This window comes from Gobio gobio, assembly GCF_949357685.1.
Source record: "Gobio gobio genome assembly, chromosome: 4".
NCBI classification, from domain to species: domain Eukaryota; kingdom Metazoa; phylum Chordata; class Actinopteri; order Cypriniformes; family Gobionidae; genus Gobio; species Gobio gobio.
Genome location: NC_137100.1, coordinates 50332716 through 50357609, shown reverse-complemented (window position 1 = coordinate 50357609; position 24894 = coordinate 50332716). Strand labels below are relative to the sequence as shown.

At 38.4% G+C, this 24894-nt stretch overlaps 1 protein-coding gene across 1 annotated transcript in view; it reads right to left on the bottom strand.

The window, feature by feature from the left end:
• Positions 1 to 959: 959 nt before the first annotated feature.
• arhgef9a (Cdc42 guanine nucleotide exchange factor (GEF) 9a) overlaps positions 960 to 24894 on the bottom strand; it is a gene marked incomplete at its 3' end in the record, with an annotated part of 52465 nt that continues 28530 nt past the window's right edge. Inside the window, exons 3-10 of the mRNA XM_079813778.1 lie at positions 7135 to 7350; positions 6434 to 6613; positions 6108 to 6340; positions 5800 to 5929; positions 3798 to 3929; positions 2857 to 3100; positions 2616 to 2684; positions 960 to 1132 (exon numbers count right to left, since the gene is read on the bottom strand). Coding sequence (XP_079669904.1) covers positions 960 to 1132; positions 2616 to 2684; positions 2857 to 3100; positions 3798 to 3929; positions 5800 to 5929; positions 6108 to 6340; positions 6434 to 6613; positions 7135 to 7350 — 1377 coding nt within the window. The remainder of the gene's footprint in view (positions 1133 to 2615; positions 2685 to 2856; positions 3101 to 3797; positions 3930 to 5799; positions 5930 to 6107; positions 6341 to 6433; positions 6614 to 7134; positions 7351 to 24894) is intronic.

Below are 24894 nucleotides of genomic sequence, written 5' to 3'. Positions count from 1 at the left end.
GAAACGATGATAAAGCCAAGACCGAGTCCTCAGGATAAACAAAGCTCTGACGTAAACATGCTACAGAGGTCCACTGTTCAGAGCAAAACAGTTCCTCCTTCAGGTTTCTCTGGTCTGTAGTTTTCTCAGGGTACCCAAAAGCTCCACAAACCAAAACGACTTTAAGCTTGATTGATTGTACGTTTCTCTGAATGTCAAAGTTATTTCCAGTAGACCGTGATCGGTGTAAGCAACTCGAGTGACAAATTTGCAGATCGTGATCCACTGTTCTTTGAGACCCGTACGAATAGAATTACACAAATAAAAAGACCTGCAGTGAACTGAATCTCATGCAAAACAAACTAAAGAGTGCAGCAGGTTCCATCCAAGGAGAAATTGTCCAGGAAAAAAATCATACAAAAATCTTCAGCTTTGACCAGACTCGAAACTGTCGGAAAAACACGCGATAATGTGGAGTATGAGATCGAGAGAGAAAAGGAGCGATTGGGTGAGAGAGAATGCCCCGGATAGTCACAGTGCACGGAGGAACACCAGGGCGGCGCTAGACAGCAAGAGTCATTACGGTGGTTTAGTGCTTCTAAAAGTGAAAATTCGCTTTCAGTCGATTTGTGTAGACAAGAATAAAACAATAAGGGATTTTTCTTATTTCATCATTTAAAACCTCTCTAAAAAGAGAGTGCTGAGGGATAAAATGTGTATGTTTGTTTGTGTGAATTATTTTTCTGTGAATTACAACATGTCGTGTGCAGAATTCAGTGCAGCCAGCCCGGCGAGGTGTCCCCGTAACCCCAGTAAAAGAAATTTGCCTGGTAAACCCCAGTAAAGCAAGGTCCGTCCTCTCTCCTGTAGTTTATGTGTCGTGTCAGTCCTCCTCAAGTCCCACAGATGTATCTTAAGTAGAATAGTGCTTTTCCAAGTAAACAGAGGCCGGTGTATCCAACCCCTGGTGGATGTGTGTATTATTTTTTAAAGGGAGCTAACCGACTGAAGTTCTGCCAGAAGGGAGATGTGCTGCGTTTGGGCTCGTATTCATATCCATCCGCCTGCCCGTAGCCGTCAGGTAGGAGGTACTGCCCAGGGTTCATGGGGTCCCCAGGTGGTGGGTACGCTGGGGGGACCGACCGGCCCACACCTGAGAAGACGCCACATGCATAAACTCAAGGTTTAACATGACTTATTATCAGATTTATTGGAATTTTGTATGTATTACATCTACAGGGACCATCTACTGCAAGGCAAATCAATTCTAATTTGCATTGGTTTATTCGATAACAGCAATACAATAGAATACAGTATAATTTACTGGAAATGGAAATTATGTTATGCAAAAAAAAAAATCTGCCTATAGAAACTAACCTGACTTAACCCTAACATCATAATTGTTTTAACTATGAGTACATTATCTGACATGGTCATTTACTTAAAAAAAAAAAAAATTTGCCTTGAGAGTCCATGCTTTCACTGTGTGATACAAATGCAGTTAGAATTCCCCCAAAATGTGTTTGACTTATATTTTCTATATGATATAGTTAAGCAATATCACACAACCAAATGCTGTATTTCCCGAATATCAGCATGATTGCAAATTTTATATAGATTTTATACACAGTTCAATAAACAAGTTAATATTGCGAGTTACATCGATATTGTCTGTTTTTGCTCTATTTCGCCATCGAAAATGGTTCCAAACAAACCGTTGTGCATCTCCAAGCAACACAGTGGTGTTTCGTTCCAGCATTTTTGAACGAATCAATGATTCAATGTTCCAGTCACTTGCCTCAGTCCTGAATGAATCATTTGTCATTTGAGAAAATCATTTGCAGCCACTTACTGGTGGTTTTAGTTTCATATTTAAAGTATTGGTTATTTTTTTATTTCAATATTCAAAAGAAAAAATAGCTTTAATCTCAGCATTATTTATGAAATTGTAATTGCAATGTAGATACATCTAAATGCTGTTTAAGATGCAGCTTCAGTGCAGATTTCGATGATAATAATTTCATTTGATTGGCAACAGCCCTATAATGTCTTATTGTTTTAATTGAATTTATTGATTAAATGTAAGAATTTGACATAAAAGATGATGTATACATCTAGTACATCTAAATTCCATGATGATTATAATCAGTGTATTAATAAGTAATTAATTACTGTAATTTCCCTTGAAAAAGTAACAAAGGATTACTCTAAATGTTTCTGTAATTTAATCACAGTTACTTGTGATGCAATTGCATTAAATAGTTTATAGGCTATACAACAATAGGAGATTAAACATCAAAATGTAACGTCTAATGATAAAATGTATGTTTTAATGTAACCCACACCCTTTTAATGTTTTGGTCAGTTTAAAGATAATTTATACACTTTTGTTTTATTTATTGGAAATAATTAGAAGAGCAGTTTCATGTCTATCCTTCTATTGGTCGTGGTTGATATGGGATTTAGAAAGTAATTATTAATAATTATGTAATGCAATACTTTTTAGAGAGTAATTAGTACAGTATTGTAATTACACTGTTGAAAATGTAATTAGTAGCTAGTAATTCATTACTTTTTAGAGTAACTTACCCAACACTGAACATAATAAGGGTCAAACAGGCTTCAAGATTTCATACCTTTCTGTTTGGTGGCTCTCCTAACGGTCAAGGCTGCTTGCCTCTTCTGATACTCAGAGATTTCAAACCCTAAAGCGAAAAAAAGACAGACAACATTTAGTGTAAAACTTTAACAGCTTTGTGTGCACAACAGAACAAAGTTTAAATCGTTATGAGAGTGGTGAACTTGTATGGTCTTAGTATCGAAAAGACAACAACATGAGGATGAATAATGACTAAACTGTGATCCAAAAGTTCTCACCAATCTTCTCATCTTCCTGGACCATCTTTCTTTCCTCTTGAAATGCCCGAAGCCAACGGATTTTCTCCTCCAGCTTTTTGGGCAAGAACAGATGGATCTCGTCTGTGTCTTTGTTGGCCAGTTTGAAGGCATTCTTCACGCTAACGTTAAAATCATCATCTCGGCCGTCGATTGCGTCAATGACCTCATACCGATCCATTTCAATCCGGCCCTTATAGTAGAGAATATCACGGCGAATGAGATCCTGTGGAAGGCGGAGAGACTTTATTAGTCTGTCTGTAGTTCCAGAAAAATTACAGACAGAACGAAACTAAATATTATATTAATGTAAATTTACATGTAAATTACATGTACATATATCCATACAATGTGGGGCAGGATGAATGTGTCACCTTTTTATTGGAGATTATAGTGATTTGTATTACGAGTCTGTTCATGTTCTGCGTGTTCATTGAAACACTTTTGAAACAATTAGTAACTGGATATAAATAGTGAGACTGATCTGGGTAAACTCGTGTCAGTTTTTTGAGAAACAGGTGCTGATTGACTCTGTTTTGGTGTTGCTGAACTGTCTGTGTATGTCAGATGGTGGTGAAGAGAGCTGTTTTTGCACCTTTGTGGAGAGAATAAAAATGGTCCATGTGCTTTGAGCTTGAGGGTGTGTGGAGGACAGTGAAACACAAATGGTTTCTACCTTCAGGTAGAATCCAAATCACAAACCCTCAGTTGTGCTACACCACCATAATTTAATCAGTTATTTGCTTCTCCATGCCTGTCTGGTTCAATTCTGCATCTTCGCTCTCCAGGTGCCTGCTACCTTCCTATCTATCCATCTATCCATCTTATTTCCAGACCCATGTGTCCCAGTTAAAGCAGACTCCTACTTTACCATCAATTGAACTTAGAGTGTTATCCGTGCCTTCATCCCCTCTTTGTCTCACCTTCTTGCAGAGGACCATCTGATGATCGAATAGGAAGAAGATTCTGGTTTGGCTGCGGCCGTATGGTTGATATATCCAGGACATCTCCCCAGTGTACACAAGCTCTGAGCTCCTGTCCAGAATATCCTCACCCTGCACACACACAATAACAAATTAATCATTGCATCTGACTCCACTGAGACTCTGATGTCTTCATGTCTCAGTATGCAGCTCTCCAATCAAATATGATGCCTGTGGTGCAGGTTGCACGTCAATAACAAGCATCAAATCTGTGCCATAGATGCCAGATTTCATTAGAAACTGCATAGAAAAAATATATTTTTTGTTAATAAAAAAAAAAGCTATAAATATACTACTTGTCAAATTTTGAAATATTTATCATTAAGGCTGCCATTGTTTGATCACAAATACAGTAAGAACAGCTATATCTTGAAATATTATTACAATTTAAAATAACTGTTTTCGGACCCACTTTATATTAGGTGGCCTTAACTACTATGAACTAACATTTTAATTAATAATTTGATACAATGCACTTATTGTGTACATACATGTTTTTACATTGTCCTTACATTTTTTAAATTAGCTGCATGTAATTACATCTGTAATTAATTTCTGTAGTTACATTTATAATTACACTGTTGACACTTCCCTTACACCTAACCCTACCCTTAAATCTACCCATACCATACATATAAAGTCAGAATTGTGAGATATAAATTCAGAATTGTGAGATATAAATTCAGAATTGCATGATATAAAGTCAGAATTGCGTAATTTAAAGTCAGAATTGCGAGTTATAAATTCAGAATTGCGAGTTATAAAGTCAGAATTGCGTGATATAAAGTCAGAATTGCGTGATTTAAAGTCAGAATTGCGAGTTATAAAGTCAGAATTGCGAGTTATAAAGTCAGAATTGTGAATTATAAAGTCAGAATTGCGAGATATAAAGTCAGAATTGCGAGTTATAAAGTCAGAATTGTGAGTTATAAAGTCAGAATTGTGAGATATAAAGTCAGAATTGCGAGTTATAAAGTCAGAATTGCGAGATATAAAGTCAGAATTGTGAGATATAAAGTCAGAATTGCGAGTTATAAAGTCAGAATTGCGAGATATAAAGTCAGAATTGTGAGATATAAAGTCAGAATTGCGAGTTATAAAGTCAGAATTGCGTGATATTAAGTCAGAATTGTGAGATATAAAGTCAGAATTGCGAGTTATAAATTCAGAATTGCGAGTTATAAAGTCAGAATTGCGTGATATAAAGTCAGAATTGCGTGATATAAAGTCAGAATTTCGAGTTATAAAGTCAGAATTGTGAGACATAAAGTCAGAATTGCGAGTTATAAAGTCAGAATTGCGTGATATTAAGTCAGAATTGTGAGATATAAAGTCAGAATTGCGAGTTATAAAGTCAGAATTGCGAGTTATAAATTCAGAATTGCGAGTTATAAAGTCAAAATTGCGTGATATAAAGTCAGAATTGCGTGATATAAAGTCAGAATTTCGAGTTATAAAGTCAGAATTGCGAGTTATAAAGTCAGAATTGTGAGATATAAAGTCAGAATTGTGAGATATAAAGTCAGAATTGTGAGTTATAAAGTCAGAATTGCGAGTTATAAAGTCAAATTCTGAGGGAAAAAAGAATTGAGTTTATATCACGCAATTCTGACTTTATTATTACTCACAATTTTGACTTTATAACCTGCAATTGAGAAAAAAAGTTGCAATTACCTTTTTTATTTTTTTATTCTGTGGCGGAAACAAGCTTCCATATTAAAATGACAGTAAAGACATGTAGAGTGTCACAAAAGATTTCTCTTTCAAAAAAAAAATGTGTATCATGGTTTACAGAAAATATTAAGCATATTAAGCAGCAAAACTTTTACGTATACATATATAATAGATAAATAACAATAAACAACACCAGTTTCAGGTTCAAGTCTTCCACTGCTCTCTTTTATATCCTGATAATTAACTCTGAAAAGCTTTAGCCACACACCTCCCAGTCCAGTACAGAGGCCTGCCATTGGGCGATTTTGTCAATGTTCTCAAGCCTTCGTTTGCGTTCGTTGATTTGCTGAGTGACATTTCTCATTACAGCTAGCGCAGCAGCCACGTACCGATAATCACTGGGAGAGAATGGGAAAAGAATGAGCAAAAGAGAAGAGAAAAAAAAAACGAGGGCTGTCAAAATGATAAGTGGAAAGCAGATATGTCAGTTCAAAATTCGTCATATATTTTGTGGACCCGACCGCCATTATCTGCACGATGCACCTGGATTAAGCATATCCGTGTTTCTGTGTGTACCTGTGTTCTTGTACTGTATATTTCAGTAACTCTGCCAGCTGTAGAGGGTATTTGCAGATTTTCTGGACTGGTGTGAGCAGGTAGCCGTCAATGGCGATGTCAATCATCTGCTGGACCAATCGGCACGCTTCAAAGAAGTGCTGGTATCGTGCGTCTCGCATGAGACGTGTGAGCTCCATGCAGGCGTCAACGTGGTTGTTACAGTATTCCGAGTAGATCCAGAATCCATCTTGCTGTAAGTGAAAATATAAAAACATTAAAATAAATCAGTTTTCCCCCTGATCCATTGTGTATATGTTAGTTATTTTCTGTGTTTGAATACAGACGTGTTCCAAAAAGCAGGGTCCGATCTCACTGAGATGAGGTTCTTCCGTGTTAAACTGTTTCTCCAGGTCTCTGACAAAGCTTAACTGGAATCTGTAAATGTCTTCGATATTTCCAAATATCACTTTCAGCTGATCGTCGTTAAACATGTCTCTCCTCTTTTTACACTGACGGAGATACCCCTGAAACGCAAATACATACACAGATTTACACTACTGTTCAAAAGTCTCTTATTCTCACCAAGGCTGAATTTATATATATATATATATATATATATATATATATATATATATATATATATATATATATATATATATATATATATATATAAATAAAAAATAAACAGTAAAACAATAATAGTATCAAATATCATTACAATTCAAAATAACTCTTTTCTATTTTAACACATTTAAATGTGATTTTTGTGATGGCAAAGCTGAATTTTCAGCGTTACTTGGTGCTCAAAAAACATGTATTATTATTTCTCATTGGATATTCACGAAAGAAAATAATCTGAGCGATGCTAGCCACATAAACTTTATAGTTGTACACTTTTACTGTGTTTACATTTGCCTCAATTGTGTTTATGTATATTTCTCCTCAGGAATTTTAGGAGACACATCTAAGACAGCTAAAGAAGATAGCTAAAAGAGAACTCAATGAAGTCTCCTGAGCTGTGAAAGAGCTGGTATGTGTTTGTTACCTCACAGATGTCCTTCAGGTGTTTGATGTAATGTCGTTCTGTGCTCATGATCTCATTGATGACATTGGCCCTCATCTGGTCCCGGTTCTGGGAGGGCTGGCCCAGACACAGGCAGTCGGTGCTGGGGTTCGGACTGGCCTCCGCGTGGCCGTTCTGCACCTCACTGGAGCTTTCGGCAGCCTCGACCACTGAGTTTTCCTCCTGATTTACCCATAACTAGAACACACACACATTAAAACAGACATGATTTGATCTTCAAGTCCTGTTATCATCAATTAAACTAATCACGATAATTGGGCTCACATTTGATTAGCATTCAGCTCAGAGAATCCAGAGTTAACAGTCTGCATGATTGCTTTCATAAGGTCATTAAAGTGTATAGATGTTGCTTTAAAAGCTTCGGGGGTTAAAGTAACATTGACGTGAAACAAAGAGTCAGAGTGCGCCCTCTGGTGGCACCAGTCCCAACTACATTTTACCACAGAGGCATTGCAGTAAACACTTAAAAAATCTGTTTTCACAAGGACATAAATTAATCTGCGTTTGGACCTGTTACACTGCTGCATACACACACACAAGCCAGGAGATGGAAAAAGAAGGAGGGCAATACAAATGCGCACAGTTAGGAGCATGGTGTGTGTGTGTTTGAGAGAATCTGATGTCATTTTATTAAACATTAGTTGGCTCACCTGGGAAAGCAAATGATAAGTTACCATTTACTTTCCCAGGTGAGCCAACTGATGTTTATTATCATTATTATCATTACTCCATTCGTTAAAGGAATAGATCTCACAAAAATGAAAATTTGGTCAGCATTGACTCACTCTCTTCCAAACCTGTATGACTTTCTATCTTTTGTGGATCACTAAAGAAGAGGTTTTGAAGGAAGAATTGTTTCCTTTTTTCCTTGCATTTACATTGAATGCGGGCTGGAGCGTTCAAGCTTCAAAAAGCATGTCACAATGCACCATGAAAGTATCATACAATTAGCATATATGACTTTAATCCAAGTCTTCTGAAGTCATACTGTATAATAGCTGTGTCACAAACAGACTGACATTTACATTGTTACTCACTGAGAATCTTGCTCTCCAGTGAGCTGTTAACCGCTGTGATCAAATCATTGAGTCAGCGAGAACCAGATCAGTCCAATATGAGAATGAATCATACAGACTTGTTTTGTGAACCGGATCAACTGATTCAACTCCAAAGAACCAATCTGGTTACAGTGTTTTTACAGGGGAAAAAAACAGCATACAGGTTTGGAACAAAATGAGAATGAGAATATAATGACAGAATATTCATTTTGGATGAACTGTCCCTTTAAGCCGTATGCCTCATGGAAACTGGTTGGTCCCCACACAGTATAGTTGATTTCAGGTTTTGTTATCCTTGTAGGGACATTTGGATCACACAGAGATAGTAAAATCTGACTGATACAAACACACACACACACACACACACACACACCAATGACCTGATCTGGAGTCCCAAACACTGCAAAAAAAGAAGACAAAATTAAAAATAGATTTTCATAAATACACAAGCCTGTCACAGATTCTATTCACCCTGAAATCATGCCCTGCATAACTCCCTCGCCCTCTCTCTTTCTCTCACACACTCTGTTTCTACATAGAGTCACGGATATGATGTCTAATCTCTTGAAGGATGTTTCTCGGATTAAGATCTCATTAAAATCTCAAATTATACTCTTATACCTAGAAATCTCTGCCTCAGCGCAACTTTCCAGTGCATTAGCCTTGCTAGCTGTCCGTTCTCATCCTCATCAAACGAAAGGCTTAGATTAGTGATCCTGCTGCGTATGTGTGTGTGTTGCTACGGCTGTGTGTTAAAAAAAAAATTTAGGAATCAGAAGAACACTGATGACGCAGATGTTGCACACACAAACACACACACACACACACACACACACCTGCGCACACATACACACACACATACAAACTTCCATTTTCTCTTTCCTTGCTCTCAGTGTCCAATCTATTTTAGCCTCTCTCTCTCTCTTTCTCTCTCACCCTCTCCTCCCAGAGCAATCTGTTGTTTGGTTTTTGTTTGTTTTTTTTGGTCTGTTCTTCTCTCCTGTCCTCTAATGAAAAGTGACGTCTCATTTTATGCTTCATGACTCAACCTCACTGAACAGTGAAGGGAAACACAAGACACAGCAGAACCAAGGATACGGTGTAAAGGTGTCAGCATCTTACACCAAAAACCAAACTACCCCTTGCAGGTGACATTAATACAGCATTTATCAATCTCTTTTACTTGGGTACTTCCAATTATGATATTCACTAATCCTTCTCAGATGTATATTCACGAGTTTGCCTGCCCATTCCGTCTTACTAGTTAATGGTAACTGAACTTGGCTCACTGTCCTTCACAGAGGCTCAAACCCAACTCAAATTGGGTTTCAGTTTGCTGCACCGTTACTAAATATACAGCGACATTGTAAAATAGATTACACTGTATAGTCATTTTAGGTCCTTGAAGGTAAGGGAAACATTTGTAGAAATAAAAATGACAATTTATGGTTTTCAAGTATACAGTCACAGATATTCAATGCAACACACTCACAAAAATATACACTATATTGCTAAAAGTATTGGGACACCCCTCCAAATCATTGAATTCAGATGTTCCAATCACTTCCATTGCCACAGGTCAAGCACAAAAAAAAATCAAGCACAGAGGCATGCCCGACTGCATTGTGCTAAGTGTAAAGTTTGGTGGAGGGGGGATTATGGTGTGGGTTGTTTTCAGGGGTTGGGCTTGGCCCTTTAGTTCCAGTGAAAGGAACTCTTAATAGTTCAACATACCAAGACATTTTGGACAATTCCATGCTCCCAACTTTGTGGGAACAGTTTGGGGATGGCCCCTGCCTGTTCCAACATGACTGCGCACCAGTGCACAAAGCAAGGTCCATAAAGACATAGATGAGCGAGTTTGGTGTGGAGGAACTTGACTGGTCTGCACAGAGTCCTGATCTCAACCCGATAGAACACTATATATATATATATATATATATATATATATATATATATATATATATATATATATATATATATATATATATATATATATATATATATACAGTAGGCAACACACACGCACACACACAAAAGAAACATCCTCTCACTTTCAGCTGCTTTTATTTCCAGCAATGACAAATTTCACAGACATTTGACAGAAATGGAAAAATTTGTCCCTAAAAAAGGGATATGAAAAAAAGTATCAGACAGTATCTAGTGTGGCCACCAGCTGCTTCTTGAACACAAGTTCTTGAACACATCTGTGGGGACATATGGTTACACGTGGTTTGGCGCTGCAAGGATGATCAGCTGTTCTTTTTGTCTCACTGTAGCAGTCTTAGGCGTCTTACATTACGGACATTACAGCTTATTGCTCTGTTCACATCTGCAGTCCTCATGCCTCCCTGCAGCAGGACTATGGCACGTTCATGCAGGTGATCAGAGACTGGTGTTTTTCAGAGTCAGTAGAAAGGTCTCTTTAGTGTCCTAAGTTATTGAAACTGTGACCTTAATTGTCTACCGCCTTTAAACCGGTGTGTCTTAAGGACTGTTCCACCGGTGCATGTGCAATAATGGTTTTTGGTTCATTTAACAAGCATGAAAAACATTATTTAAACACTTTTTGTAGTCTGGACTTGCATGGTGATCTGATGATCTGATTTCCCAAAGACAAAAGTAGAAAAACAATTATTATTTATTAAATTATTTAATCTGGTTAATGCACAATCTTTAAAAATACTACTGCCATTGTTTAATGCATCAGTACATGTTGGACTCAAGTCATTTACTTACCAGAAGCAAAATGTGCTGCATATCCTATCCAGCCTTCTTGCTTCACTGCTGCAATCCAGGCATCACATTGTTTTTCGTAAATCGAAACAGTTTCATTTCCAAAAGTAGGTTAGTTCCGGGCCTGAGGGAGCATCCAATCACCGAGCAACAGTGACCTAATTTTAATTTTGATATTTTTAATAGAAGGATTAAATAAATTATCGCAATCCAACTGTGCATCAAGCACTTCCCACCGATGTTTTGAATGTGCTCAACAACTAACCGGAAACATCAAAGGAACAAGAAAGACGTCACTTCCTGAAACCGTCGAATAGCCGCTGAAATGGTCTACCCTTGTTATTAGCGATTAAGTGGCCGTTAAGTGAACTGCAGCCAGCAACTTATTGCATGTGCTTGCGCTCATGCTAGTGTTGCCAGATTGGGCAGGTTCCCACCTAATTGTACATCTTTTGACCAGGTTGGACCAGAGAAAAAGACATTGGGGAGGTGAAAACAATTTGCAAGCAGCTGCTTTTCTTTCTTGTCTTTTATGTTTAGTCATGTTATTTTAATACGTTCGAACACGTGTATAATAAAGTATCAGAGAAAAATAATGCGTAGTGGTCAACAACGCATTTTCCTTAACACAACCCTTATTGGTTCAGTTTAACCAATCAGGGCCAGGTAAGGCAGACCTGTCAATCATGTCTGTTATGTTTGTGAAATGTGATCACTCAAGAGTGACGGGGTTTTAGCATGATAAGGGACCAGATTTTGAACGTATAGCTGTAATGCAAAAGTGGCCTAAATATAAGTTGCACGGTAAAAAGTGGGAGAGTGACTCGACTCTCAAAACGTGAATTACAGCTGTGGTGGGAGATTACCAGGCTCCTGGTAAATATAACTCTGAAATCAGAGCACAACTGAATGATTTAATCAAAAAATGAAACTGTGTATGTGACTATACTAATCCTGTCCAGCATCAGGACATCTTTTAAACCGTCCAGACTGTACTCTGGTTTGCTTGTCCTTGATAGCTACTGGACTTGATCAGTTCTGACAGTGCAACGTTCTGCATTATGTTCTGCAATATGAACTTCACGTAAGTTGTACTGTAGTTCTGTCTGAAGTTAAAGCACAACACAAAGGTAAGCACATTCTTGTTGTTAATTTTTTGTTGTCTGATTATCGTACAGTATGTATCAATGAATGCCACATTTTAGCTGTGGTGTGTGTAATAGCGTGTGTGAAATGCCTGCTAATTGCGTTGCTTATTACATTGGGCACTTTACTGCTGGCACTGAAAATGATGCATGTGTTTTTCCGAAGGTTAAAGTCATCAGTAAATTTCTTGATTGCCGTTTTGGCATAGTTTCCATCCAGACAATTTAGTCATATTTGCTAATTCTCTTTAATGTATTTGCTCTGTTTTCCTGAGAAATTGGTTAATTTTTATTTTATTTTGTCATTATTTTGTTTCAATGAGATAAAATGGTGCTTATCAACCTTGTTTGAAATGGCAATACAATTCTATCACATTATTTTGGCAGTTAAAGTCTTGGACAGGTTTTTCTTGGAGTGGGAGGGATTTGGTGAGCTTTGGGGCTGAAAATTGTCGACTCAATCTGGCAACACTAACTCATGCACACGTAAGAGACTGAACGTGATTCAAGGCCCCGATGTACTCACAGCGAAGTTCTTTCTTTTTCGTTCTTTGCTTAAAAGTAAAAAGTTGGAAATACATCTGCAGCAAACGCCCAACGCTGTCCACACTGCTAAGAGCTATGTTTAGATGAATATGTAAATATGTGCTGCACACTTTCCCCTTAATTACAAAATAAACAAAAATGACAGCAGTTAAGAAAGCATCTGATCATAAGGATCTGGATATTTGCACGAGCTCTGCGATTCACCAGCATCACATCGACAGAGGTCATTAAAATGACACTGTTATGATAGTTTGGCTATAAAATATATTTTAGACTATAGACTACAGATAATTTGGCTATGTGAGGCTATAGTTTGAATTGACCCCTTTTCTTAGCATGACACATTGACATTACAGTACCGAATAGCTCTTTCGTAGCTCTCAGAAAATTACGAGTTTACAAGTTGTAATTACAAGTTCAATTAAAGCTGCAAGCAGCGATGAAAGGGCCCTCGCACATGCACCGCCACCCGGTGGCCTCAGGAAAACAGTGAATAGAGGGCGACATGCATTTAAGCGGGTAAATATAGGAGAAATATGGCAAACTCACTTCAATGTGCCACACTTCCTTCTGCCAGCAGGTGGCACTTTGACTATAACTGAATATTGCCATGTAGATCTCTTTAGGTCAGGACTCTTATCAAACATGTGAAGTTTGGGGCAGATCGGACATTGTATGCCTGACTTACAACAGCTTCCTGTGTCATGGCGAAACATCAGACTTTGTCAGGCCGCCACGGACACGCCCTTCAGGGAAAACTCGAGATCTTCACAATATAACATCGCCTTTAGATTAGACTGACCAAATATGATGTTGATCTGGTTAAATCTCAATGAGAAGTTAATCACAGTGTAAAACATGCCATTTCCTGTTGCCCACAGGTGGCGCTATGACTGTAAATGAATATTGGAGTGTAGATGTGTTCAGATCAGAACTCTAATAAAACATGTGACGTTTGGGGCAGATCGGACATTGTATGCCCTAGGGGTGTCGAAATTAATCGTTTCTTCGATGCATCGCGATGCAGATGAGGACGATTCGGTATCGGTTCAGTAATAGACAATAACCGATTCTAATGTACTGATTCTTTTCTGACGTCATTAGTCACGTACGTGCTTTGTCGTGGTAGCATACAATGGCAGAGGGAAGCGAGACGCGAGTGAGAGTAATTAAAATGCTACGACTACTTTAAAAGCCGACATCTGGGCACATTTCGGCTTTTATGAACAACCTGGTAAGCATGACCTGGAGAAGACACGCGCTGTGTGTAAATCAAAGCTATCTGATTTATCTAAACGATTTAATTTACACTTGGGCACATAAATGTATCTCTGCAAAACGTATATAAATCCGATCTTCAATTCCTGCACTATATGCAGATTTAGATATGCAGCTGCTCGTCTGCGTGCTTCAGTAGCGCCGTCATATCTGGCTATGTCATATAGCCCATAACACGCCCACATGTAAAAAAATTTTAGCATTGTTGCGAGGAGTCAAATTTACATATGTGGTTTCAACAACCAGATACATTTAGACTTTAGTTTTGACTGTATTGAGCGCAGTCCACCTCCTGAAGTGGCTTTTAGTATATTGTGTATTTGTTCTAAATGCTCCTGTTGTCTTCTGTGCCCAGACTTGAGTTTTGTTCGATACATTCAAGAAGCGTGTTGTCTTTGAGCAGGTAAAATTAAAGGTTCAGTTCATATAACTAACTGACAAAATTGTGTGAGGATGCAGTGCATTGTCAATGCATTGTGATGCATCGTGATATCGAATTGAACCGAATCGATGACATGATAATCGTAATCGAACCGTGAGACCAGTGTAGGTTCACACCCCTTGTATGTCCGAGTTACAACAGCTTCCTGTGTCATAGCGAAACATCAGATTTTGTGATGCCGCCCTTCAGGGAAAACTAAAGATCTTCGCAATTTAACATCACCAAGGCTTTAAGATTAGACTGTGCAAATATGAAGTTGATCTGATTTAATCTCTAGGAGTTCGTTAAAGTACGACGTCTGCAAATGGCAAAATTTGCAACAATTTTGTAAAGAAAATTCAAAATATCTGACTTCCTGTTGGTTTTCAGATTTCGTACCAGGAGACTTTTTTGTAGGTATTGGGCTGTTACATGTGTGTACCGAATTTCATACCTGTACGTGAAACGTAGCAGGAGGGGCACTTAGTTGAAATTTTGTAGGTGGCGCTATCGAGTCATTTTGCCATGCCTAATTCTGAAACTCATATGCAGATGTTTTCAAGCCAGGACTCTTATCAAACATGTGAAGTTTGGGGCATATCGGACATTGTATGCCTGACTTACAACAGCTTCCTGTGTCATGGCAAGACATCAGAATTTGTCAGGCCACCACGGATACGCCCTTCAGGGAAAACTCAAGATCTTCACAATTTAACATCACCAAGGCCTTTAGATTAGACTGACCAAATATGATGTTGTTCTGGTTGAATCTCAATGAGAAGTTAATCACAGTGTAAAACACGTAATTTCCTGTTGGCCGCAGGTGGCGCTATGACTGTAACTGAATATTGGCATGTTAATGTGTTCAGGCAAGGACTCTAATAAAACATGTGACGTTTGGGGCAGATCGGACATTGCATGCCCGAGTTACAACAACTTCCTGTTTCATGGCGAAACATTACATTTTGTCAGGCCGCCACAGACACGCCCTCCAGGGAAAACTCAAGATCTTCGCAATTTAACATCACCAAGGCCTTTAGATTAGACTGTGCAAATATGATGTTGATCTGACTAAATCTCAAGAGGAGGAGTTCGTTAAAGTACGACGTCTGGAAATGGCAAAAACTGCTCAAATTTTGCTGAGAAAATTTTAAATATCTCACTTCCTGTTGGGTTTTCATACTTTGCGCCCAGGGTCTTTTTTGTAGGTATTGGGCTGTTACATGTGTCTACCGAATTTCATACTCGTACGTGAAACGTAGCTCAAATGGCGCTTAATTGAAATTTTGTAGGTGGCGCTATCGAGCCATTTTGCCACGCCTAATTCTGAAAGCCATATCACACGTACATTTTCACCACTTCTGACATGTGTGCATGTCTAGGCCCTCAAAAATGCGATTCATTTGGGAGAAGAAGAAGAATCTGCTGAGCAATTACAATAGGGTCCTCACACCATCGGTGCTCGGGCCCTAACACGCATGTGAAGGCTTTTTACTAGAGGTGTAATGGTACACGTATTCGTATTGAACCGTTTCGGTACAGGGCTTTCGGTACGGTGCGCGCGTGTACCGAACGGTTATGAATGCAATCTTTAACAGTTAACAGTCGGCTTGTTTAAAGCGCGGAACACACTTCAATCCGAGTTCCCACACCAACATATTGAGTATTCAGTCCATTTTATCACGAACGATGCCGTTTTAACGCTCTATAATGTGACGTGACTGATAGATGTGTATCAGTTCAACTTCAAGCGGCAGCGCGCGGCTTGCGAGTGAACGCGATCATCTCTTCTAAAGAATAAACATAAATTAATATCTTAAGGTATGTTGAGGATACATTAAAACTTACTGAAACGTATCATATGTTGTGTCACTCCATCTGTGTTTCAACCGCGGAAAGACAATAAAACAGCTTGTAAACAATGTCATGTAGTTTACCTCAGAAGTCATTCAGTGTCCACAGCTGTGAGTTCACTAGAGATTAACTCTTTCACTGAATACATGCACTATATTAGCCTATATATTCGTTATATTAGCCTATATATTCAATATATTAGCCTATATATATTCATTATATACTACTTAGCCTGTTAGTGATGTCTTGTTTATTTAATGTATGTTTAAATAAACCTGTCATGAAAATTACAGCCACTAAATGATTATATTTCAACAACGAATTGGAGAAAAAATTATAATAATTAGATTTAGAAGTTAATGCAAAAACTGCCTTATGTGAAGCTTATGAGTGTTGATTATTAAATCTAAAAATAAATAGCAAATGAATATAGGCTAATAGTTTGGGCTCTGTTGTTAATCTTTAATAGCAATATGTATGTAAGTGCTCCCTATATTACAGCATTATCTTTAAGAAACTTTTAGTTATAACTGAATTAATTTAAGGACAGACACAATTTTTCATTAAACCACTGTTGAATATTAATAAAAAGCAATTTTGTAAAACTGCTGTACCGAATCCGAACCGAACCGTGACTTCAAAACCAAGGTACGTACCGAACCATCAGTTTTGTGTACCGTTACACCCCTACTTTTTACAGTTCAGAATCGTTACAGTAATTACGACATGCCGTGAACAGTACAAGCTGTTCACACACTGGCAATAAAAAAGGGATTAATACATGAAAATTCTTACATATAGCCCCTTTAAAAGTAAAGTGTGTAGCCAACAGAATTGGAAAAATAATTAAACAACAAATGGGGTCCTGCCAACAATTCACCTTATTGACTGAGCAATAAGCCTACATGACTGTTCAAAAGAAAAGAAAAAAGAATTGTAAATGCAACATCTGATTGCAAACAGTAATTATTTTAGGAATTGCCGCAGAAATTACACACTGCAATTGGGATAAAAGATTTAAGCTGTGTGTTTATGTAACTATCAGCTCCACTGTACGCTGCTGATTCTCGTATGCAGGCACAGTTTTTGTTGTGCGTGTGGGCTGTGAGTAAACAGTGAGCAATGATTTCTGATGACACGAGAGCTCCAGGTCTCAGCAGGAGAGAGACGCCAAACCTGCAGGCCAGCGCCACCAACTGGTGTGATATAATGCTTTCAGACTCTACCCCATCTATCTCTCTCACACTCATTCTCTTCCTGTCTATTTCTCCTTGTCCTTTCTCAGTGTTGCATAAGAGATGCCCAAAGGGTCAGAATAAAGACCATGCTGTACAGATTGATATAGTGTGTGTGTATTAAATATGTATCTGTCTGTGTGGACACAGGTGATATTCTCTGTACAGCGAAGAGATTTTCTCACACCTGTCATGCCTGAGAGAGTGGCTTACACAACCTGCCATCTGCGTAACTGTGTTTTTGGGGAGGAAGGGAGGATATGACTGTTAGAAAAGAGAGGAAAGAGAGAAAGCAAAGGGGGAACTAAGAAATGCACTTAGGAATCTCTACGTATGTAGCCAAAGTTAAGATCAAGTTACATAAAAGTCCCATTAAAGAGCGCTCCACCTTTACGAACACACTCCTCTCTCATAAGCACATCTCTACCCTACACCTCCTTTTATCCTTTCACCCATGATCCTCACTAAAAGGGTTTGTGTTCATATTTCAGTAGTAGGCTTAGGATTTCTCAGAAAGCAAACCAATGGATCACACAAGCAAAAAGTTTGAGCTTTTGGCCACAACTGCAGTGGACTTACAATCCAGATGCATCATTAACAATATGATAGCAGTATTTAACACTCTATTGCATGCATTATGAAAATAATAAAATCTGACTTGCATTAAATAAGATAAAAATTATTACTGCTAAAATCAAGATTTTTTTTTAAGATAATATTTTGAGGGACCTTGTTAGGTATGTTGCCTGGAGGCAACACTAGCTGCGTTTCCATTACCCTTCAAATTGCGCAAATTGAAAAATATGCCCAATGGAAACTCCCATATATAGAAAAAAAGATTTTATGCTCGTATGAAGTGGTTTTTCATGCAATTCAAAAAGGAATATTTCGCAAAATTGCAATGGAAACATTTTTTTTCGCATTTACAGGTCACCTGGAATGCGTAAATGTCACATGATCATTCTTTAAAAATGGCACAGTATGTTTTGACAGAAGACGAGTTCTTTATTCTTTATTTATTGCACTATTACATCGCACAACTCAAAAAAGGTTGATCTGTTCATCCAGAAATTCTGAATCCTCTGTGAAATCGCATACTATAACCTCCCAGAAACACCTCATACACTGTATAGCCAGAAGTGTTGGGACACCCCTCCAAATCATTGAATTCGGGTGTTCCAATCACTTCCATGGCCACAGGTGTATAAAATCAAGCCCCGAGCATGCATGCAGACTCCTTCTACAAACATTTGTGAAAGAATGGATCGCTCTCAGGAGCTCAGTGAATTCAAGCGTGGTACCGTGAGAGCAGGGCCGTTTGAAGAAATTTGGGGGCCCCAAGCAAACTGGACATGGAGGCCCCCCCACCCCCCCACCCGCACGCACGCAAAGCCTACAGGAACCGCAGCATAGCCATACAGTTTAAAGGTCCCATGGCATGGCATTTTTCTATTATTTTACAGTGTTTCCTGAGGTGTACTTATATTGTTAGTATGATTTTTACATCATAAAATGTCATAATTTAGAAATAAAAGGCATTTTGTCTATACTGCTGTTTGCCCTGTGGCTGACTGCCCTGTTTCAAGAGGCGTGTCTGCTGTGAGACTTCAGTAAAAACGCCCGCTGTTGTGATTGGCTGACATCTTTGCATTTGAAATGAGCGGAGGAGGCGTGGTTTAACGAGGTCTACGAGTCACGAGCAGCTGCCAGAGAGACGGATGGACCTGAGTTCACTTCTCATCAGTTCTCTCAGCATGTCTCAGTTCAGGGTGAACTGTTGTAGTTACTAGAATATACTTCAGGTTATTAGTTTATTTCTAGTCGGAGGGGCTGTCACTCATGTCAGAAAGTTAGTAACTTTAGTAAATTATGGATCAGCGCTGACTCGAGACGCGAACCGTTTAGAACGATTCAGTCCGATTTGGTGAACTGGTTCGGTTCACTAAAAAGAACCGATTCAAAAGAATGATTCGTTCGCGAACCGGACATCACGGAGACGGAGCGACTGCTAACAAAGTTATTTATAGTAACTACTGAGTTGTGAGAGCGCTGTCTGTCAGCGCGAGTTTATTGTGTTTGTATCTGAGAGTTCTGAATAAACACGAGTCCCAGTCACGCCGAGTCCGTCTTCATCATTATTCTACCAACTTTGTAACACATGCAATGTACCATTACAGCGAGATGAACGAGTTAGTAAGTTTGATTAAAGCATTATTTCTAGATATGTTCCAATCATATGAAAAGCGTCAGTGACGCGCATTGAGTAACTTACACAGCGCAAACAAAGACACAACAGCAGTAATCGAATGTAATCCAGTTTATTGTGGGGAAAGCTGGCTAGCCTAGCCGGATACCCTCACGCTTACCCCCCTTCTGCTTAATCTAACGCCGCGTTTGGTGCCTCCGCTGTGGGCCAGATGCAGTACTGGGGGTCGGGATGTTGAAGGCCGAGCTTCGGCGTGCGTGAGGTTTATCTCTAAAGATGTGGCTCTGCCGATGTTAAGCAGAAACTCCCGACTGTATGCACATTTTAGAACAGATAGACGCGACGAGGACGTACAAAAACACTGACTCACAAGATAGAAAACACGAAAACACCGTTCTGTCGGGAGAGAGAGAAGCCGCAGTGTGTGCACGAATAATAAATAATTAGCTACACATAAGAAATCACTGATCACAGATCAGAAGGAACTGAAAAAAGACTGTTTTCATTTGTACATCCAAACACTGAGAAACTGCCAGCATTCACTCGTTCACAACCCATGATCTATCGAGCGTTTGCATGGGCGTGCCAGATTCTCTGGCACGGAGGAAAGGGAGGTAACCATTCCTGCTTGGACGTCAAACCAGGAGACTTCAGGATTGGCTCGTCTGGCCTGTCATTTTCTCAAAGGCAGAGGAAGACAGCCAGAACTCGGATTTACACCGATCAACATTTCTATCCACTTGGGGACAATATTCAGGCTAAGGGAACTCATATTAATGTTGAAATACATCATAAAATGAAAATTTCATGCCATGGGACCTTTAAGTTCACCCACACTTTATATAAATAAAAAGGTTTACAGTGCAAATACTGTTGTTGCATATACTGTGCATAAAATTTGAAAACATTTACAAAAAAAAACACTATCATTAAAAAAAAAATTGTAAACCTTTAAGTAACCATTTTTTAAACATCTATAAACATTACATTTACATAGATAGACAGACCAGATATTCCTAAAACTTTGGGAATACTTAAGGGTTACTAGTTGGTTTGTAAACTGTCTATAAACATTATCTGGATGGTTATTATAAAGTTGCAACAGATGACTATAATACGTTGTTAAATAGTTAATAAACAGTACCAGTAAAACATTTGGGCAGTACCAGTAAAACATGTAAACAGTACCAGTAAAACATGTGGGTTGTCCTGATACTGTACTTCAAAATGTAACAGTGTAAAAATTGCCACAGAATAAAGTAATTGTTCAAGATCCATTGGTAACTTATAAAAAATAATGTCATATTTGCAAACTGTCACTACCGTATATCCCGACACTAGCACATTAAGATAAGCTATGAAAAAAATCATGTTCCTCTGCCTCTTTCTGGTTAAATAATGTTTATAATAATTGTTAATATAGCATGCTATATTAACTATTCCAGGTTATGTCAATTGCTTGGTTTGCCTGCCTTGTCGCGACGGGCCTGCGTGAGAGGTTGCCACTTGTGCAATAATGTCCAGGTTAATAGTTAGTAGGCTATAGCATGCTATGCCACTTTCATCAAAACCTATTACAAAGCTATAGCAATCTCATGTCATTACGTCTGTTCGAAAAAAAAAAGTTGCACTAACTGTTCTTTACAAGCAGCGTTTGCCGTCAGGCAGGTAACGATAGCTAACATACGGTAGGCTAAACATATTTTTGCTAGCCTACCTGCTGCAAACTTACACCATTTTTGTACAAGACAAGTAGAGCTATTTTATCCAGTGTCATTTATCACATACAACTATCTAGTTTTTTCTTATCATCCTCTTCCTTTCTCTTTTTTCTTTTCTGACTTCCTGAAGCATAAAATTCCGCTTCAAATCCGAAGATTTTGTATTTTGCCACTGAGAGGGGCCCCCTTAAGGGGGATCCCGATAACAGTGTCATTGCACTTTACTGCATTACAATGGGGCGCTCACACAGTTTGTCGTTTCATTTTATTCTTAACCTGTCGTTGTCTTGGGGCCCCAGGCCAGCTCGGGGCCCCAAGCAATTGCTTGGTTTGCCTGCCTTGTCGCGACGGGCCTGCGTGAGAGGTTGCCACTTGTGCAATAATGTCCATTCGTGAACTTTCCTCACAACTAAATATTCCACGGTCAACTGTTAGTGGTATTATAACAAAGTGGAAGGAATTCTGAACAACAGCAACTCAATAGCTATATATTAGAGCGGAGACTGCGAGCCTGGCCTTCTCGTTCAACATCAGTGCCTGACCTCACAAATGCGCTTCTATAAATCCCATAAACACACTCCTAAACCTTGTGGAAAGCCTTCCCAGAGGAGTTGAAGCTGTTATAGCTGCAAAGGGTGGGCCAACTCCCTATTAATCCCTACGGATTAAGAATGGGATGTCATTAAAGTTCATCTGCATGTAAAGGCAGGCGTCCCAAAACTTTTGGCAATATAGAGCACATGGCTGCTCCCAAGTATAAGGGGCTTTCCTTGCCATTAATGCTTGGATAACACGCCTACGTCTCCTTCGATTAGAAATAATGGCTAGTGCGGTGGCTACGTAAACCTACCAACATCCATTGCCATGATTTTTGGAATGACTTATCACAAGAGGAAAAAATTACGCTTTACTCACATAACATTGGTTAATGGAAACGCTGTCATTTCACAATCGTTTTTTATTGACATTTAGAAAATATCGCAAAAGTTTGCCGCAAATCTTTAATGGAAACCAAGCTACTGTCTGGTCTATATCTGTCTATGTCACAATTCTAAAAACAAAATGTAATACAATTGGCTCCTAAGTTCATAAGCCTTATTATATGAAATGTATTAATATATTAAATCTAAAGAAATAACTATAAATAAATGTAAATATATTTAACATAAATATAACATAAATATTAGGGGTGTAACGATACACCAATGCCATGGTTCGGTTCACATCATGGTTTTGGAGCCACGGTTCGGTTCGGTTCTGTCTGCTGTGGGTCAGGGTTCATGGCAGGGCACCAGCAATAATAACACTAGATTCACTTTTAACCTAATAATAACAACAACAATAATTTAACTTATTAACTTTATCTTTATTAACTTTATACATTGGCTTCACGTTTTCTTTAGAGCAGTTAGTAAACCTGAGTAAACTAAAATGAAATAAAAGCCTCCACTGTAGACTAGACTAGAAAAACAAGCTAATTTACAAAAAATCCATCCACAAAAATGAATGACCACACACAAGTAAAGACCCTCTTTAGCCTACTTAAACACTTAAATTGTATGAATATGACTAATACTGATGATGAATAAATAGGCCTATAAGTTAAAGCTATAAAACATCAGTTTTTGTAACACAATAAAGTAGCCACCACACTCATTTAAATTTACAAAATAATTTATTATTTATTTACAAAATAACATAAATTGAAAATAAAGTGGCATTTTGGGTTTATGGAAACAACAGTTACCATGGCAAATACACAATACCAACATGAACTGTTAATGAATCATATGACTGCTCCTGATTAGCACAGAATGCATGCAAATCCTTCCCAGCTAACACACAGCGTACATGTTACGTGATTTATTGGTACTTTACTTTTATTTCATGACTTATATATGACATCTGTATCATATCATCTGACCACAGATACTGAATAACGCGTTTTTCTCAGGTGTTTTTCTGGTACTATACAGGGAGTGCAGAATTATAAGGCACGTTGATTTTCTGATCATATTTTTTTTCCAGGCACATTTGACCAATTCCAAACCACAGTAATCCTAATAACTACTATTAATTTAGTATTTAATAATGTATAAGTGATATATAATTGTTCATGAAGGCTGGAAATGAAAAACACCTTATATTCAGGTGTGCAGAATTATTAGGCATGTTTTCTTTTACAGATAAATTGAGCCAAAAAAGAGATTTAACTCAGACTGAAAAGTCAAAAAGTATTAAATGCCCATGAGAAGGATGCAATACTAATGCAATACTAGACATTGCAGTTAAGGCGTGACCATTGGACAGTGAAATGCTCGTTGGGTCAGCAGGGTCAGACAAAAACAGGTGGTGAAGAAAAGACACCTATTAACCGCAAAAGAATTAAGAATTAAGGTGAAGAATTAAGGGTGAAACCATCAGGAACCCTTTAGTCTCCAGCGCCACCATTCTCCAAAGCTGCAACCTACCTGGAGTCTCCAGAAGTGCAAGGTGTCAGGATCTCAGAGACTTCAGTTAGGTAAAGAATCCTAAAAAATGACCCCCACTAGATAAGAATCATAAGCTGAAGTGTTGTAAAATACATGAAGAAGGTTTTTTTATAGGCTTTATGGACAGATAGGTTGAGAGTGACTCTTGAAGGACCAGCACCACATCCTCTAGTACCACTGTTTGAAGAATTCAGCTTCCAGAATCTGGCAGTACGTTTTGGGAGTTCATTTTTAGTCCATCTCTGCAAAACGGACTTCAGGATGGACTAAAATGAACTCCCAAAACGTACTGCCAGATTCTGGAAGCTGAATTCTTCAAACAGTGGTACTAGAGGATGTGGTGCTGGTCCTTCAAGAGTCACTCTCAACCTATAAAACCTATAAAGCCTATAAAAAAACCTTCTTCGTGTATTTTACAACACTTCAGCTTGTGATTCTTATCTAGTGGGGGTCATTTTTTAGGATTCTTTACCTAACTGAAGTCTCTGAGATCCTGACACCTTGCACTTCTGGAGACTCCAGGTAGGTTGCAGCTTTGGAAAATGGTGGCGCTGGAGACTAAAGGGTTCCTGATGGTTTCACCCTTAATTCTTCACCTTAATTCTTAATTCTTTTGTGGTTAATAGGTGTCGTTTCTCCGCCACATGTTTTTGTCTGACCCTGCTGACCCAACGAGCATTTCACTGTCCAATGGTCACGCCTTAACTGCAATGTCTAGTATTGCATTAGTATTGCATCCTTCTCATGGGCATTTAATACTTTTTGACTTTTCAGTCTGAGTTCAATCTCTTTTTTGGCTCAATTTATCTGTAAAAGAAAACATGCCTAATAATTCTGCACACCTGAATATAAGGTGTTTTTCATTTCCAGCCTTCATGAACAATTATATATCACTTATACATTATTAAATACTAAATCAATAGTAGTTATTAGGATTACTGTGGTTTGGAATTGGTCAAATGTGCCTGGAAAAAAAATATGATCAGAAAATCAACGTGCCTAATAATTCTGCACTCTCTGTATAACACC